At 38.1% G+C, this 18,091-nt stretch overlaps 1 protein-coding gene across 2 annotated transcripts in view; it reads right to left on the bottom strand.

The window, feature by feature from the left end:
* Positions 1 to 18,091, bottom strand: part of grik2 (glutamate receptor, ionotropic, kainate 2) — a 384,084-nt gene that overhangs the window by 64,894 nt on the left and 301,099 nt on the right. For both annotated transcript variants that reach the window (XM_055013796.1, XM_055013797.1), the window contains exons 13-14: positions 13,164 to 13,282; positions 7,763 to 7,980 (exon numbers count right to left, since the gene is read on the bottom strand). In XM_055013796.1, coding sequence (XP_054869771.1) covers positions 7,763 to 7,980; positions 13,164 to 13,282 — 337 coding nt within the window. The remainder of the gene's footprint in view (positions 1 to 7,762; positions 7,981 to 13,163; positions 13,283 to 18,091) is intronic.

Here is an 18,091-nt window from a genome sequence, read left to right as displayed (position 1 = left end):
CAGTTCGTGGTCATAAACCATCTAATGTGACTGAAATACAACTATTTTGCAGAGAACAGTTGGCCAACATTCCTCCATGGAGTTGTAAAAGACTGATCACAAGCTATCACAAATGTTTAACTGCAGTTGTTGCTGCCAAGAGTGGCCCTACCTGTTATTAAGTTTAGGGGGGCAATTAGTTTTTCACATGGGTGATATCCATCCACCCATTATCTATACACTGTTTAATCCTCTGTAGGGTCACAGGTTGGCTGGAGACTATCCCAGCCAACTCGGGGGGTAAAGGCAGGGGACACCCTGGACAGGTCTAGTCTATCAAAAGGTCACACAGAGAGAGATACGAGCACACTCACATTGGCACCTACGGACAATTTGGAATCACCAATTATCCTCAGCATGTCTTTGGACTGTGGGAGGAAGCTGGAGTACCCAAAGAAAACCCACAAATGCACAGGGGAACAGGGGTGATACAGAGTATTCAATAAATCTTTAATAAATTGCCATTTAAAAACAGCATTTTGTTTTTATGGGTCATTGCTGAGTAATATTAAATAAATACGAATATTAGTTTGATGATCTGGAACATTTAAGGTTGCAAAATATGCAACAATAGAAGACATCGGGAAAAGGACAAATATTTTTTCACAGCACTATATGTGGAAAGCAAAACCAGAAAGAAGAAGCATGAGAGGATCAAGAAGTACAATGGACTGAAGAACCAACTCAGTCAGATTTGGAAGGAGAAGTCCACAGTGAGTCCAGTGGTAATAGAAACATTAGGGGCTGTGACCCCCAACTAGGGAGTTTGCATGTTCTCCCTATGCATGGTGTTTTCTCTGGGTACTCCAGCTTCTTCCGACAGTCCAAAAACGTGAGGTTAATTGGTGATTTTAGGTTTTAGGTGTAGCACATCAATCAAATTACTTATTCTCCAGTCCAGGGAAAGGGTTGCTTTGACATACAATGCTTAAATGAATCTGTGTGACAGAAAATATTTGAATTTTAGATTCAATATTTTGCCACAGGAGTGGCATAGAAATGATACCACAATGATTAGATCACTGAATATATGGACAACTTTTGATATCGAGCCATAAAATATTTCTTCACAGTGCATATTTTAAACTGGTGCTGCACTTGTATATTAGATTTAGTGGGTAACATCATTGTGATTAAAAAATAGAGGAGAAGCTTCATAAATGTTGTCAAAGGGTGTAAAGCAAACAGTGAGTGAAAATAAAACTCAAATCTGAAAATAATGGTACCACACACAAACAAAAGACATCACCTTGGTGAAATATCCTGTTGCAAACTTATGCTTTCACTTAAGGCAGTCTTTGTGGTTCATTCAAATTGGATATGATTCCCACTACGTCATGGTCTTACATTCCGGGATGTTTTCCCCTCTTTCAAACCATAAATGAGAATGCAGTTCAGTTGTATAGGAACATAATTTCAGTGACACAGGGTTGTACACTTTGTATATACAGTGAGGGAAGTATTTGCTTGCTTGCATATTTCATAAATTTGGCAACATGCAAAAAAAATAACTGTCTATGAGTTTAATAGTAGGTTCATTTTAACTGTAAGAGACACAGTATTAATGAAAATTCAGAAAAACACATTTTCGGATACCTATAGACACCAGTTTTCCAGTTGATCAAGGGAAATAAGTATTTGAACCCCCCAACAAAATATGACATAGTACTTGTTGGAGTAACCCTTGTTCACAACCACAGACATCAGATATTTTTTGTAGTTGATCACCAGGTGTGCACATATCTCAGGAGGTATTTAAGACCACTCCTCTTTGCAGAGTCTCTCCAGATCCTTAATGTTCCAAGGCTGTTGCTTAGAAATGTGAAGCTTCAGCTCCCTCCATAGATTATCTATAGGATTAAATTCTGGAGACTGTCAAGACCCTGACCTTAATGTGCTTCGTCTTGAGGCACGTCTTAGTTGCCTTGACTTATCCTGCTGGAAGACCTACCGATCACTCATTTTAAGTGCTCTGGCTGACTGAAGGAGGCTCTTGCCTAAGGTTTCTCAGTAATGGCCACATTCATTGTTTCCTTGATGCGGTGCTGTCGTCTGGTACCTTTGGCAGAGAAACACCCCCAAACCATATTGTTTCCACTTCCGTGCTCGACTGTGAGGATGGGTGTTCTTAGTCAGCATTCTTCTCTCTCCAAGCATGGCAAGTCAATTGATGCCAGAGAGCTCCATTTTGGTCTCATCTTACCAAATCACATTCTCCTAAGCCTAATGAGTATCATTCAAATGCACATTGGTAAACGGCAGATGGGCCTGTACATGTGCCTTCTTGAGCAGGGGGATCTTTCTGCATTTTCTAAACTCTTGTGATACAATGTGTTACTAATTTTTTTTTTTTTTTTTTTTTTTTTTAGGTGACTGTTCCTCCTGTGTAGTTTTGGGATTATCCTCGATCTTTCTGATGATCACAAGGTGGGATCTTCTTGTTTTTTTTCTTTCTTCCATTTGCAAATGATTGCACCGACAGTTGTCACTCTCTTACTGAGTGCCTGCTGGTGCTCTTGTAGCCCTTTCCCACCTTAAGAAGCTCTACAATCTTGTCTCTTTGGAAAACTCTTGATTATTGATTCAAATATGCAGCAAGATTATGATTAAGATGTTATGTATATCTATGTAGAACCTAATGCTGCCTCTTTTAGAGAAAGAAGTCAAATGCCCTACAGCATTTACTCTACTCTTGCACATGATGGTGAAGTTGAAGATGCAAAATGTGATTCTTTGGACAGGTTTCTTTCACACGTACACAAAACAAGTTCCGATAATCAATTTCTGAAGCAGAATGGGCTCATTCACCAGTGGTTGTTCCACCTTTGCTGCTGGGGTTCCCCCCACAGATTTCTTCACTGTGGATGAGGTGAGGATGGAGCTGAGAAGAGTGCATCCTGGCAAGTGGGCAGATCCTGATGGAATACCACAGAGGCTTCTGAAGGAGAGTACTGTGGAGCTTGCAGTGCCTCTGCACACCCTCTTCAACCGGAGTCTCCATCTGGGGTCAAGGATTACAGACCAGTGGTCCTCATGTCTGTGATCATGAAGACCCTTGAGAGGCTCCTTCTCCGGCTCCTGGGACCACAATTGCAGAGAGCGCTGGATCCCTTACAGTTTGCCTATCAAGAGGGCATGGGTGTGGAGGATGCCATCTTGTACATGCTTCACCAGACCCTATCTTTTCTTGATGGTACTCGGGGGTATATGAGGCTGATGTTTTTTGATTTCTCAAGTGTTTTTAACACCATTCAGCCAATGATGTTGAGAGACAAACTTGAGGAACTGAGTGTGGAGCCTGCTTTCATGAAATGGATTACCAACTACTGGACAGAGAGGCCACAGTACGTAAAGCTGGAGAATATAGTCTCTGGAACTGTGGTGACCAGCATTGGAGCTTCTTCACCCTTTACACATCAGACTTGGCCTATCAGTCATCATCATGTCACATCCAGGAATACTCTGATGATACGGCTGTGGTGGCCTGTGTGAAGGGAGGGGATGAGGGCAAATACAGGAAGGGCATCTCGAACTTCACACACTGGAGCAGGTGCAATAAACTAATGCTAAACACGTCCAAAGTGAAGGAGACGATAGTGGACTTTGGCAGGCAGAAATCGCAGCACCTACCAGTTCGGATTGGCGGTGAGTGTATCGAGGTGGTCACTACCTACAAATATCTGGGTGTCCACCTGGATCACAAATTGGACTGGTCAGTGCATGCTAATGCAGCATACAAAAAGGGTCAGAGCAGACTCTACTTCCTCAGAAGACTGAAATCTTTTGATGTCTGTAATGAGATGCTGTACCTTTTTATCAATCGGTTGTGGCTACTGCTGTAGTTTTTGCTGTGGTGTGCTGGGGAAACTGCATGACAGTTAAAGAGGGGAATCGGCTGGACAAGCTGGTCTGGAAGTGTGTGTTGGTGATGGGGAGGGGGGTGGACTCTGTTGGAGAACTGGTGGAGAACAGAATGAGGAGTATGATGAAGTCCATCCTCAGTAACAGCAGGCATCCCCTGCATGAAACTGTGGCCGCTCAGCAAAACAGCCGCAGTGCACATCTCCTTTCTATGTGCTGCAGAACTGAGAGGTTCAGGAGGTCATTTGTATCGACTGCAATAAGACTGTACAACGGATCTTGCTAATGTGCACTTTATTACTATTGATAGTAGCTTTTAACCTGTTGTTTATCTTTTTTACTATTTATCTTTTTTCTGTGTATGGATGAGTCTGAATGTATGTTGCATACTGTAGGCTGCTGGATACCTGAATTTCCCCTCTGGGGATTAATAAAGTATTTTTATCTTATCTTATTTTATCTTATCTTATCTTATCTTTATCATATGTGTGCCTCTTGGACACATAACCAATTTGTGGGAGCCAAAATTCTTGCTGAGAGGAAGAGAATCTAATACTTATTTCTCTTGATCAACTTGAAATTAATTTTTAACCACAAGATCATGTCTTTTTCTGGATTTTTTCCATATATTTTTCATTGATATTCTGTCTCTTAAAGTTAAAATAAACTACTCTTAAAATTATAGCCTGCTCATTTTTTGTATGTGGCCAAAATCATGAAATACAGGGGATCAAATACTTATTTCCCTCACTGTATACCAGCTTTGAGAATAATGCACAAATGGCTAGAACTAACAGTGTCTGACCTGAATTTGTAAAAACTGGCTGCAGAGGGACCTCAGCATAGGTAGTATGATTAAGAAGCACATATGTTGCTTCTTACACCAAATGTTGTTTTCATTAATTTGTTTGGTAAAATGATAAAGAGACTGCACAACTATCACCACATAAGTTTCCTGATGAAGTGGTGTGAGTATGTTTCAGTGTGAAGACGAGACACAAAAACATATTAATCATAACTGTCTTCCTGTGTGTGAGCAGTACCTGTGAACGCATGTGTCTTATTGCACAGATGGACTAAAATGAGGTGTGAAGAAAAGATAAATCTCAAGTCTTTCCGAGTGCCATCCACTGACTGTAAGAGAAAAAAAGGACAACTAATGGAGGAAAATGTTCAAACTTGGCTGGTCTAACAGAATATCCTTGATATAGAGCACACATTCTATGAGATCCTACACAGATGGAATCATCAAGCAGAGCCTTGGCAGGGAAAGAATTCTTACTGCTGCATGCTTACAAACTATTTCACTGGCAAAATGGTAGAGCAGCATTTGATCATGGTGGCACAGTTGCTTAGTGATGAACAGTGTGACCTCACAGCAAGAAGATCTTGAGTTTGAACTTACTCTTTCTGCCCAGGATTTTCTTCTATGGAGTTTGCAGTGTCAAGGAACGCACGTTAGGTGAAGCAGAAATTGCCTGCTGTTTTAGTCAGTCCAGCGATCATTTAGTGACCATTCTAGTCATAAGTTGTGGATTCTAATGACCCAGAACATAATAAATGGCCATAGAAATAGCCAAGTGGTTAAACATCCTGTGGAAATCTATTTACGGGGTAAAAATTAAATACATAAAAATACATTTTATAAAGCCATCTTGGAAATATACATTTGAGCGCCATATGTTCCCAACTTCCTGAGTGAACAGCTTTCTTATGAAGTCATGTTTATGTGATCACAGGAAACAATTAGGAGTGCTAGTAGTAATAAACTACTTACAGATTACAGATCATTCTTGAAGATCCCCACCAGTGAAAAGCACAGTTTTTTTCTAGGCTAGAAGACACATCATGAGCAAACTAAGCAGTCAAGCTGAAAGCACCACTCACCAGACAAGCCAAGACTTTTCTAACTGAAAATGCATTGTGCAATGGTTGTCTCAACAACATGGATTGAGATTTCCAGGGTTTAATGCATATCAAATATGTCAACATGTGTGATGGGACTTTCCATATCATGATTCTTCCTTTGACTCACTTTGTGGGTCAAACGTGTGGTTGCGTTAGTCCGTTGATACAACTTGTCACTGTGTAATGCAAACTAGTTTTAGTGTTTGAAAAGAGCTGTAGGTGAAGTAGTGTGCTCCAGTCAGACAGAGTGGAGGAGTATTGAGTGGAGATGGAGGCAGGGACTTCATAGATCTGCACATTCCAAAGTTCCTTTAAACAGCTAATCAAACTCGATGGATTCAAGTGCTTTATAAGTTATCCACAATGTGAGCTATGAGAGATTTGATGTCCTCCATTTTTATGAATAGCATAGAATTACACTTAAGACATTAAGGCAGGAAGGGATTATTTTCAGACAAACATACACAGAGATGAGTTTTCAGGGTTTAAATCACGTCCAAGAGAGGGACTGAAAGGAAAGACTCAAATACCAGCTGATCAGAGTAGGCAACAGTTATTAAGCCACAGACATCCAGCAGCCCCAAAGTCCTGCAGCTTAAGTGTCAACTGATTTTTGATACAATCTATTTTTGTCTGAAATTGGCACCTTTTGTTATCAACTCAGCCAGGTGATTCATTATTACTCAATTCTACAGTCCTGTCTTGTAGAGGGACCTGGAATTTTTAAAAAAAAGAACTATACACTACTGTTCAAAAGTTTGGAGTCATTTAGAAATGTCCTTATTTTTGAAAGAAAAGCAGTTTTTTTCAATGAAGATAACATTAAATTAATCAGAAATCCAGTCTAGACATTGTTATTGTGGTAAAAGACTATTCTAGCTGGAAACGGCTGATTTTGAATGGAAGGTGCAGAGGAACATTTCCAGCAACCATCACACGTGTTCTAATGCTACATTATGTTAGCTAATGGTGTTGAAAGGCTCACTGATGATTAGAAAACCTTTGTGCAGTTATGTTAGCACATGAATAAAAGGGGGAGTTTTCATGGAAAACATGGAATTGTCTGGGTGACACCAAACTTTTGAGGGGTAGTCTCACTCTATCTATCTATCTATCTATCTATCTATCTATCTATCTATCTATCTATCTATCTATCTATCTATCTATCTATCTATCTATCTATCTATCTATCTATCTATCTATCTATCTATCTATCTATGACACCATTGTATAACTGACCGAATGACATAATTCTTATGATTCTGTTATTCTATCCATCCTACAAAGAGTCTTAAATGTCTTTGCTAAGCAAGGAAGATATTTAAGTAAGCATTCTGAGCATAATTGACCCATCATTTTAGGGTTAGGGTTAGGGTTATGTGCATGTGTGTGTGTGTGTGAGTGTGTATGTGTGTTTATATATGCATAGATATAAATATCTTTATATAGTCTTTTACATGTATATAATGGAGTTGTTTTTTATTTAGAATATTTTTTTTTTTGTTTTTGTTTTTATCAGTCGAGCTTTTTGCGTCAAAATTTCAGTCATAATATGCACCAACTAATGTAAGATCTGGTTGACAATAAAGTGGCTATTCTATTCTATGTTAAAATATAGTAACACCACTTTATAATACATAAAGTGTTACATTCATGATTTTATTGAAATAACCATACAAAAATATTAGCTAGAACCAAAAGTAAAAGTATTTAAAGTACTGAATGGCTCATTTCAGTATAATGGATTGTACTGGATTATAATTATCAATACCTTATCACTTTGAGATGGTAAAGTTGCTGTAGCAGTTTACCCTATTGATTAAAAAAAATCCTCTGTCACAATAAAAAAATATCCAAATACATGCACAGTTGTGAATACCCATGGGTGAGAGCAGCAGGACACTACAGGAGAAAGACCTGCAGTTGGTTTAATAAAAATCCAGCTTAAACTAACCTTAAAGAAGGTCATGGTGGATCCGTCCTCTACCACTCCATATTCTATCTTCGTCTGCTTGGCCAGATCGTCTGCAGAGTCGATGGGCGACTCCATCCTCTCGACAGTGAGGAAGGCCGCCAGGTTTGCCGTGTAGGAGGAGATGATGATGAGCGTGAAAAACCACCAGATTCCTCCTACAATTCTGGTGGAGAGGGCTTTCGGCATGAGCTCAGATCCTGAACGAGAGGAGCAGAAGATGGCGTGAGGACTGGAACAGGATTAGGCTGGAGTGGGGGCTGTACTGAGGCCAGGCCAGGCATTGCTGGGATGTGTTGCTCTGCATCTGTTGCCTTAATCACACATTCAGACAGTGGACACAGTGGCATGACTGATGTTTAGTCTTACACTGGTGAATCATGCTCCTCATATGCGCTCAACAGCCTGTCTCCCTTCACAGTATTGCCTGGAGAGATTTCCCCATCTATTCCCTTGAAATTCAACATGTGACTGAAAAAAATGACTTTAACTGGAGGAGGTCAGTCCAGCCAGTTATATGCTAGTAAAGCCATAAGCATTAGTGGTATTTAATTCCAAAACAAAACAAACTCTTTGGATGATGTTCATTTTGTCGTTGACTATCATAGGATAACGTTATTTCTTTTACACCGACAAATCCAAGATAAGATGGCTTTACCTTAGCTGACATGTTTCAACTGCAACTGCAGTCTAAGGTAAAACCATCTTATCTTGGATTTGTCGGTGTAAAAGAAATAACATTATCCTACAAAACAAACTCTTTTATCTGTACAGCCTGTGTCTGTTTTCTTATTTTAGCCTACTGATCAGCAGGTTAGGGGATCAAGGCCGAGCACCACCAAGTTGTCCTTGAGCAAGGCCTAACTATTTACTTTATAAAAGGTGCCAAAAGTCCAGCAGAAGTATAATAGCAACAGCTATGCAGCCGTGGTGTCTATGTGTGTGTCGGCAAGGTAGTAAAATCATTGCTTTACAGTGACAGATTGTCATTCAAGTTTTCTGCAGAATGCATGCAGCAGATGGAGGGTATGTCTGCATAAGAGTAGCAATGAAAGTAATGTAGGGATGTTTGTTGTCTGGGTGAGAGGAAGTGGGCCTGGGTTATATCAGGACCATTTTACTCGAGCAGCATAAGAAACTGAAAGTTCGGATTTTGTACATTCACGCAGAGGGAAAGCTGATACAGAGTCAGAGTTATAGGAGGTTAACAACTCTGTGCTCCACTCCCTTTGCAAGAGCCTCAATCTTCAGTCTCACTTCTCATCAAACTTTCTGTCTTTCTCACAGTCCCTTGAGTGAACTGTCTAGTAAAGTGGGAGCATGCCGGGGAAGACATGGCAGCCAGCTGCAGTGTGTGTCTGCTTCTACAGATACAGCAAAGGGCAAAGAATGGCACCCTGGAGCTGGCATATGCCTCCCAGAATTCTCCCCTTACTGTTTCACCCAAGAACACATGAAGGTTTTAGAACATTTTAATTGGTAAACTTACCTGTTAAGTTATAACCAAGATATTGTATGCACAATGGCTGTGTTGGCTGCCAAATGTAATAAAAAACTAAATGTGCAGATAACACAGATTATTTTGCCCTATATTATAGCGCAGTGCCAGGAAAGGTGAGGGAGAAGAGTTTGGAAATGACAAGCAGCATGTTATACATCATGAGTCAGAATGGATTCATTCCACTGCAGTGGGTTCTTTTATCCCCAATTCATGGTTCACCTGCTAAATCAGGTAAACTATCATGACACCTGGTATTCCAGTTTAGAAACTGATAGGACTAGTACAACACTGTATTTTACTCATTGCATACTGAAGTAATGAATAAAGATTCTAGATTTAGATAGAACTGTCACAGAAGAAGCCCTATATCACTCAACCCACAGTAGTTTATATTAATTTTATTCTTAGTATTTTTGAATCTTCATGCTGTGTCCACATGGTCAACTGCAACACATTACTAGACAAGGAAAAACTGTGTGAGTGATTCATGTACACTCCCAATCTGGTCAAGGATAAAGACTACTTTGCAAAAATGATATGGAGGTTCTGAAGGTCCATTCTATGACCTAAATGATCATATTACCTGAAATTATGAACTTGACCAGAAGGTGTACCATATGAATTGTGACATGCAGCAACAAGCAGATTTACATAACTGTATTGAAACCTGTGCTTGTGATGTGCTCCTGCTTTCAGCTGTCAGTCAGTGTAAAATGTTTCTCTTTACCTTTTTTTCAATTCTATTTGTTACACGCCATTCATAACCCACCACTGCATGGTAACATTTTATTCTACAAATGACTGTACAAGTTTGTTTGTTTATTTATGTGGATGGGACAGTGCATATCATTGAACATACAATCTCATTATAGTTTACACAAGGTTGTAGTAAATGCACTGGATTTAGCACAAGGCTAGTTTCCATCCGTTGTCCCACAAGTAGACTTGCTCTGCTAGTTTTGCCTGATATTTAAAGTCATACCAAATGTGTTGAAAAGTGTTAATTCTTTTAATTTTTAATTTATTTCTTCTTTTTTTTTTGCAGATACAGATCTTGCATTAACATCCCTTTTAACAGATAAACACCAATTTCACGATTGAAATGTAGAGGGCTTCCCTAAAGGCTAATCTTGTAATGGCTTCTCTTAAAGCTAGCAGGAAAACAGTGTGACTTTGGCTCAACCATTGCATCAAAATCACCCAGCATTCCCAGTAGTCATCCACTGTCCATTCCTCAAACCATAACCAAAAACAAAATCAAGGTAGCAAGCATTTAAAACAACAACAACAACAAAAAAAAAACATATTCACCAGTATGAATAACAACTGATTCTGCTTGCTCTGTGTAGGGTCCATGAGTAGCTATCAGATACAGGTTTAAAAGTTGAACATGGTACCAGCTGTGAGCTTCTTTTCTTATTTCCCCTCACAAATATGAACAGAAAACAAGGTGGGACCCACTCAGAGAGGCGAGTCAAACCCAAACAGAGCCTGGTTGGGGCTGACTGTCATGTACCCAAGGTAACGTCATGACCAAACAGCACATCCCACGGTTTTCTGGGGGGCGGGGCAGGCCACCTGGCAGGGGAGCCTCTCTACAGTGTAGACCAGCATGGTACCATACAGACACTGTGTTCATCCAGCCTAGTTTCACAGCCTTTGGCCCTCTGCCACATCTTCTCAACTGGTCACCCCTCCAAATGTGTTCCACTGGCCTTTCAAAGAATTATACAGTTCACTAGACTGTGTCTAGCAGCTACAATGGATTATTATGTTGATCAGGTCCTTCACAGTTAAAAGCATTTTTTAAATGCTCAATATGTTAATAATCCTTTTGTGATTTTGATGGGACAAGGTTTCAATTAAACCACTGTTTATGTTTTTATTTCCAAATAATTGACAGAAATTCGACTTGCGTCTTTCAAGTAAAATAAGTAAACTATGATTAGTAGCAATTTTGGGAATGTTAGTAAACATGCTATAGTAAGTCATAGCATGCAATCAGCCAGCAAGAGAAATTAGCTATTAAATGTTTGGAAAGTCTGAGATGTCCACACACACACACACACACACACACACACACACACACACACACACACACACGTATACGTATACGTATACGTATATATATATATATATATATATATATATATATATATATATATATATATATATATATATATATATATATATATATATATATATATGTATACGTATACGTATACATATATATGTATATGTATATGTGTATATATATATATATATATATATATATATATATATACATCCATAGACAGACAGACAGACAGACAGACAGATAGACAGATAGATAGACAGACAGATAGATAGATATACTTTAACATATTTGTGCCCATAGCTGTAGTGGGATCTAGTCATTTAGACTGCGTTTTTTTGGAGAGGTGCACATGCATTTTAGTGGAGCAGCAACAACAGTTTTAGGGAAATGCTGTCATTTGATAGAAAGAAATAATATTATAAGAATACTGGTCAATTTAAACAGAGCTGATGGTTTCCATTTATGCAAAATTCAGACAGTGTTGAGCAATTTAATTGATATACTTCATATGTTCATCTACACACTGCATCTTACTACCAGCTATACATGCAATATATTTAATACCAGAGCCTTACACCATAACAGTGAACTTATGAATCAGTTTCAATGTTGGCTTGTACTTTGTATGTATCATCTATGTTACTTATATCATGCATGCATCCCCATGTGAGACATTTTGAATTTTAATTGGCATTATATAAATCAAATGTAATTGAATTGAAATTGAATTTGCATTTATAAATCAGAATCAGGTCAATATTCTTGTCCTATATGGAATGCTATGCAATTGCTCTATTTTGAAATTGAAAATTGAAATTTTGTAAATTCAGGAAGATATTTTTCCACAGAAAAATATTTTACTGCTATACATTCAGTGTGCTAACTTTCAGTGAAATTAATTAGTTTGTGGTTCACAATAAAGCACTCAGTGAATTATATAATTTGAATTGATTACAGTTATTATATAGCTTCACTTTATCAGCACTATGAGCAGCACCATCTCTTTCACTGTACTGCAGTAAAGGCAGAAACAGATACCAAACCTGATCATACAAATCCAAAACCATCTGCATGACTTCATACCACTAAAGATAAAGGGGGTTTACTCGTCTTCCTTGTATTTTGTGTGAACTAACTGGTGAAAGGGGTTTTCTGTGTGCTCCATTCCACTGTTCTGATGCAAGACATACATATATACCACGCTTTCCAAGGCCTAGTCATTACTACCTGTTTCAGTATGTTGCATGGTGAACTGCTATGAAAGAACTGCTAAATAAAAATGCAATATGTCTCTTATTGTGACATGCACCATAAGGTCAAATGCTACAAAATTATTGAAAGGATGACATTTAATGTCTGCTAAAATGTCATCGTTATTCTCAGCCCAGGGATGCCAACTAGTTGAGAAGATATGGAATTGGTCTGGCAGAAGGAAACAAAACCAGCAGGCAGAGTAAGCTGCTGAGTTCACATTCTCATTCAGTCTCACCCACTTGATTCATCTCAGGTATTCTGGCTGGGTACACTTACCTGTTGAGATGGCTGTGAAAAGGTGGGGAAAGTAAGAGGGAGGGGAAGAATGGGGGGCATGAAGAAGAGAAACATGCAGGAGCACCATCCTCATTCACTGATCACTTCACTCAAATTCCAGTCAATCAATCCTGCTGGACTCTACCTGTGAAGCGTCTGCTTACATGCACAGAGGCCCCCATGCATGTTCACAGGCCTGATTAAATAGCAAAGTTGACCCCCAGCAAAAAAGTGGGACTTGTGCTAGAAAAAGAAGGGCACGCAGAGGCGTCTACCTTGCTGCATGAGAGCTCCAACTCCGAACCAGAAACTATTTAGCAGGGTGAAATTGTTTTCCACTACATCCGAGTCAGGGTTGCAAGGGTGGGGGTTATACCACTCGTAGGGGCTAAACCTGTGACAATTAACAAAGAACACACACACACACATACATATATGTTTACTGCAGTTGCATAATGACACAAGAATACACAATAAATTAGACCTAGTGTAGTTGTCCTGCCTGGGGAGACAAGAGAGAAAAAAAAACAAAGGTTAGGTAGTTGTCCAGAAACATTTTATGAGTCAATAAGCATTGCAATGCCTTTATGCTGTTAATTGGATTAGTAAATTAAAAGTTTATTGCATGAATTACTGTATTGCTGATTAAGATTTTTTTTTACTGAATTTTAAAAAAGGCTGCTCATCTGAATTTCTCTTGTGTGTTTTTTTTTTTTTTTCGATTTTAATAACATACAATGGTTAGGCAGTGGGTTGGAATTAACACCACTCATAATCCAAAAGTGGCTCCTCATGTGGGCGTGCTCATATCAAAGGCATTTCCCTCAGTAATTTAATCGATGGGTTCTGAAAATAACTCCATTGTCAGCCGAGAAAAGAACTAATAATCCTTATAATCTAGGAGGAGCATTAATATTCAGCAGATCAAACGGTTCATTCCCATCATGCCCACGCCAGCTCTGGTACTCCTTCTCACTCAACACACTCCTCAAGCAGAGAGATTTCTCATTTATTCATGTTAAGTAAAAGTGACATTACATTAGTAAAGGTTGATTGGTCTACAATTAAGCATCCTGACCTGATTTGATTTGTGCTGCCATAGATGGGGGAACAGGGCCCTATCTTGACTCAAGTTGTTTAACAGACACTAAGGTTTGATTTATCAAATTGCAATGCATAATGTAGACTTGTCTCAGTGTGGGCCTTTTTCCTGTGCTGAAAGTAAAAAATAATAACCTTAAGCAGATGGAGCATCTGCCTAAAAGTTAATGTAGATGAAACTACAGTGCTATGTGTCAAAATTTTAATCTTTTGTCCTCTAGGTAAAATACAATAGTACCTGGTTGTCTACTGTAATATAAGATTCTACCATAAACATGTAAGACTGCATTGATAAAATCAAAGCATCATAACGGTACCCCGTCACTGACTAATGGATTTTTCCATTATAATGTAGTTATTGGGGCATTCCTTTTCATCTGTACAACACACAGGAGGATACTGTGTCATATAGCTCATGAACCTCTGAATGTGCCCCTGATTTTTGCCTAAAGAGTATCCTTAGCCTTAAATCAATCCCACTGCTCACTCAATTTGTCCCACATTTGCTTGCTTGTCAGTTTGCAATGCCAAATTGAGTTCAGCTGAACTGTGACCTTGCTGTTGCATATGCAACTGTCTGACCCAAAGCCTTGTGCAAAGGTCTCCGAGTGTGTTTCCTCCAATCATGTCGTGAAAAGTCAATTACCGTTCATCATGAGCGTGGATGAGTGAAGTTGTCATCAGCTGGACTGCTGCTGCTGGTTGAGTTAGGGAATGCTACACTGGTGCCATTTACAGGAGACAACACAGCTTAACCCATTTTTCACTATAGCAGTGCTTGACCTGTTTGCTGTCATTTTGATCCAATTACACTGCCCTAACATTATCTCAGGTCATCTGTTCTAGAGAGACAGAAACTTTAAGCAAGGTCAGTACAAAGATAAGCATGAAAAGAAAAGACGGAAATTCTCCAGCAGCACTGAAACAAGGCTTTTATCTTTGTAGGGGGCAGTCATCCCACAGAAAACTCCAATAATGATTCACATGATAACGTCAATGTCAAGGGGAGATGATCAGAATGGTTCTGACATAGGATGGTAGACCTTATGTGTCTTTCAACACACCACTGTCCTCTGCTTAGAAAGCAGTCACCTACTAATTTCCAAACAATTTCCACAGTCAAAATTTAATGCAAGAAAAAAAATATTTGCTATATAGCAAAAAGCTGGAGGAATAAAAACATATACATCACACTTGAATGTGTTGAATTTATTTTTCTTTTCCTTTTTGCCCATGTAATTTGTAGCATAATGTTTATGCTATATTCATTTGCTCCCTGTCCCTTTACTTCTGTGTCCAGGAGACATGCTACACAAATTGAACTTGTCCTTTTGTCCAGTGCTTTCCAGTAACTTCACTAAGAGGAGTACTTCATTGTAAAAACTAGCTGTTGATGTGCAAAACAGGCATAATGCTCAGATGCAAGAATTGCCTTACTTAATGGCCAGGAAGACCTACAGTTTAGTTTCATAATTTTCAATAATGCCACCAGATGGCACTGCTCTTTTTGGGTACCCCCATGAGCAGCAGAGATATAGAGCAACAGCTTCTGGAAAGATCACGTTACAGAAAGCCATTTTGTTTTACCGTAGTGCTAATGTACATGATATACTAGCTGTTTCTTGAAGGTAAATGGTCTGTAACATGTATATTTTGGACTAAATGCCAAGTGACAATCTTTGGATAGTGTCAGATAATGCATTTTATGGGGGTTTTTTCCATATATTGACTATATTTAGTGAGTGCTGACATAAATGTTGAGAATTGTCTAAAGCAGTCTGCTGGAATGTAAACTGGCTTATTTTGTCACCTGACCTTTCAGAATAGTGGTTTGAAATGCCACTTCCATTATATTGATAGGTCTGGGCTGATGTACTATTGTGATATTTAATGGTATTATTAATCAGTTTGAGTGACATATCAGTGTCTTTGCTGTAGTCCTGGTGAGCTGGATCAGCAGGTTGTAACCTGGTAGGTATCAAACATAAGATATTACGCAATCATAATTATCCATATCTGAGATTAACGTATCTTTTGGATTGCATTTAATTGCACATTATATCTTAAGAACAAGTTATTTTAAAGATTAAATGTAATTACAGTTCTGAAATATTCTTATTCATAATAAGTTCTGTTTTTTAGAATCAGATTTTGTTAAAAAAAATAAAGTAAATAAACATAAATAAAATTATATATGCAGGAAAGTAATTGTGTGAGAGTCAGAGGAGAATCCCATGTGTTGGAGGTCATGCCTTTAATATGAGCACATACTAAACAAAAACGTTTGATTCAAAGACTGAGGACAGACACATTACACTTCTGAAGTGAGGAAAAGATGACATTGCACAGAGACAAATAGTTTTTGAAAAACAGGAAATTTCATATGCCAATATCACTTATTTAAAGTATTTAGAGAAAAATGACACTCTGTATAAATGTTTTCATCAATTATGTCACAGCGCTTTGCCTCTGCTCTTCGTTTATCTCAAGAAAATTTGCTTGAGGTGAAGGATGAAGGAATTTTGATTGTCCAAAATGTAGTAAAGTCATAATACACAGGCTTTAGCAGAATACTGTATGTTTCATCACCCGTACCAGAAGCTGCAGCAGTACTAATGTTATCATTTGGGATGACATAAAAGCAATAACAACCGGTAACACTGACAGCAGTAACTGAAGATACCAGGGCAGGTGGTAGTATAAAAGAGTTATCATTCAGCTGTGCATCCATGTGGAACAGGCCTATGGGCAGAAAAGAAACGCTTCTCTAATTCTTGTACTGTGTAAGTCAGTCCTAATATTCAGTCTCTGACAGTCTCACACTCATACAGTCAGTCACACAGTGCAGCATAAACACAAGCATACGTAGATAAAATGTGTAATGTGTACACACACACACACACACACACACACGTATATATATATATATATATATATATATATATATATATATATATATATACATATATATATGTATATATACATATATATATATATATATATACATACATATATATATGTATGTATATATATATATATATATATATATATATATATATATATATATATATATATATATATATGTATATATATATATATATATATATATATATATATATATATATATATATATATATATATATATATATATATATATATATATATATATATATAAATACAAAGCAAAACTAAACTGTAGGTCTTGCCAGTTAGATTCATCCTGTTAAGCCTGTCTGGTCTTACAAACTTTTGTGAAATGACTGTGAAATTTTAACATATAAATCACGTACGTAAGAAACACTTTTACCCACCATGAAAAGACACATTTTTTTTTTAATCAATCTAAAAGAAGTCTGGGTATGTAGAAAACAGCAGATTGTCACAATAAAACATTAATTAATTTGGTTTATGCAGACTAAAAATTATCTACTGACATCTACATTAAATTTTTAAAGGTCAACTATGACTGTGGTAGGTCAAGAGCAAATGCAGAAGTGATGTGATCAGTTTTCTAAACCAGTCAGGGTGGTAGACTTTCTAGCAATGATCAACCTCATGTTTGAAAGAAAACGATCAAGAAAGTCCACCTTTTAACAAGAGCGGTTATGGTTTCACAGCAAAATGAAGCACTCCCAATCTATCATCTTTCTCTGTCGTTAATCAAGAATCTATTAAACCCAATATCTGGTAAACTGAACTGGCCAAGTAGTTCCTTTGTGGCCAAAATAACCATCCTTTTTCCATAGCATTGAAGAAATATATATTTAACTTTGATGTGTAACCCTATTCCTGCCATAGGAACATTGGATCATGAAAAAATACTTATGTTGTTGATGGGAGACTTGGGAGGTAATAAGAGTACAATCAAATTCCCATCCTAGACTGGCAACCTGTGCAGGGTGTCCCCTGCCTTCACCCTCAATCAGCTGGAATAGGCTCCAGCACCGCTGCCACCCTGAGGATCAAACAGTGTATAGATAATGGATGGAAATTCCCATTCTAGCATACACAGCTTTCACATTTAGCTGACCCTATTATTATTACAGATTTTTCCTCACTCACTTGTGGTATCTGGCCATCAGTGTTTTTCTAGCATTTATTT

This window comes from Amphiprion ocellaris, chromosome 9, assembly GCF_022539595.1.
Source record: "Amphiprion ocellaris isolate individual 3 ecotype Okinawa chromosome 9, ASM2253959v1, whole genome shotgun sequence".
NCBI lineage: Eukaryota > Metazoa > Chordata > Actinopteri > Pomacentridae > Amphiprion > Amphiprion ocellaris.
This window is presented reverse-complemented; position numbering and strand designations above follow the sequence as displayed.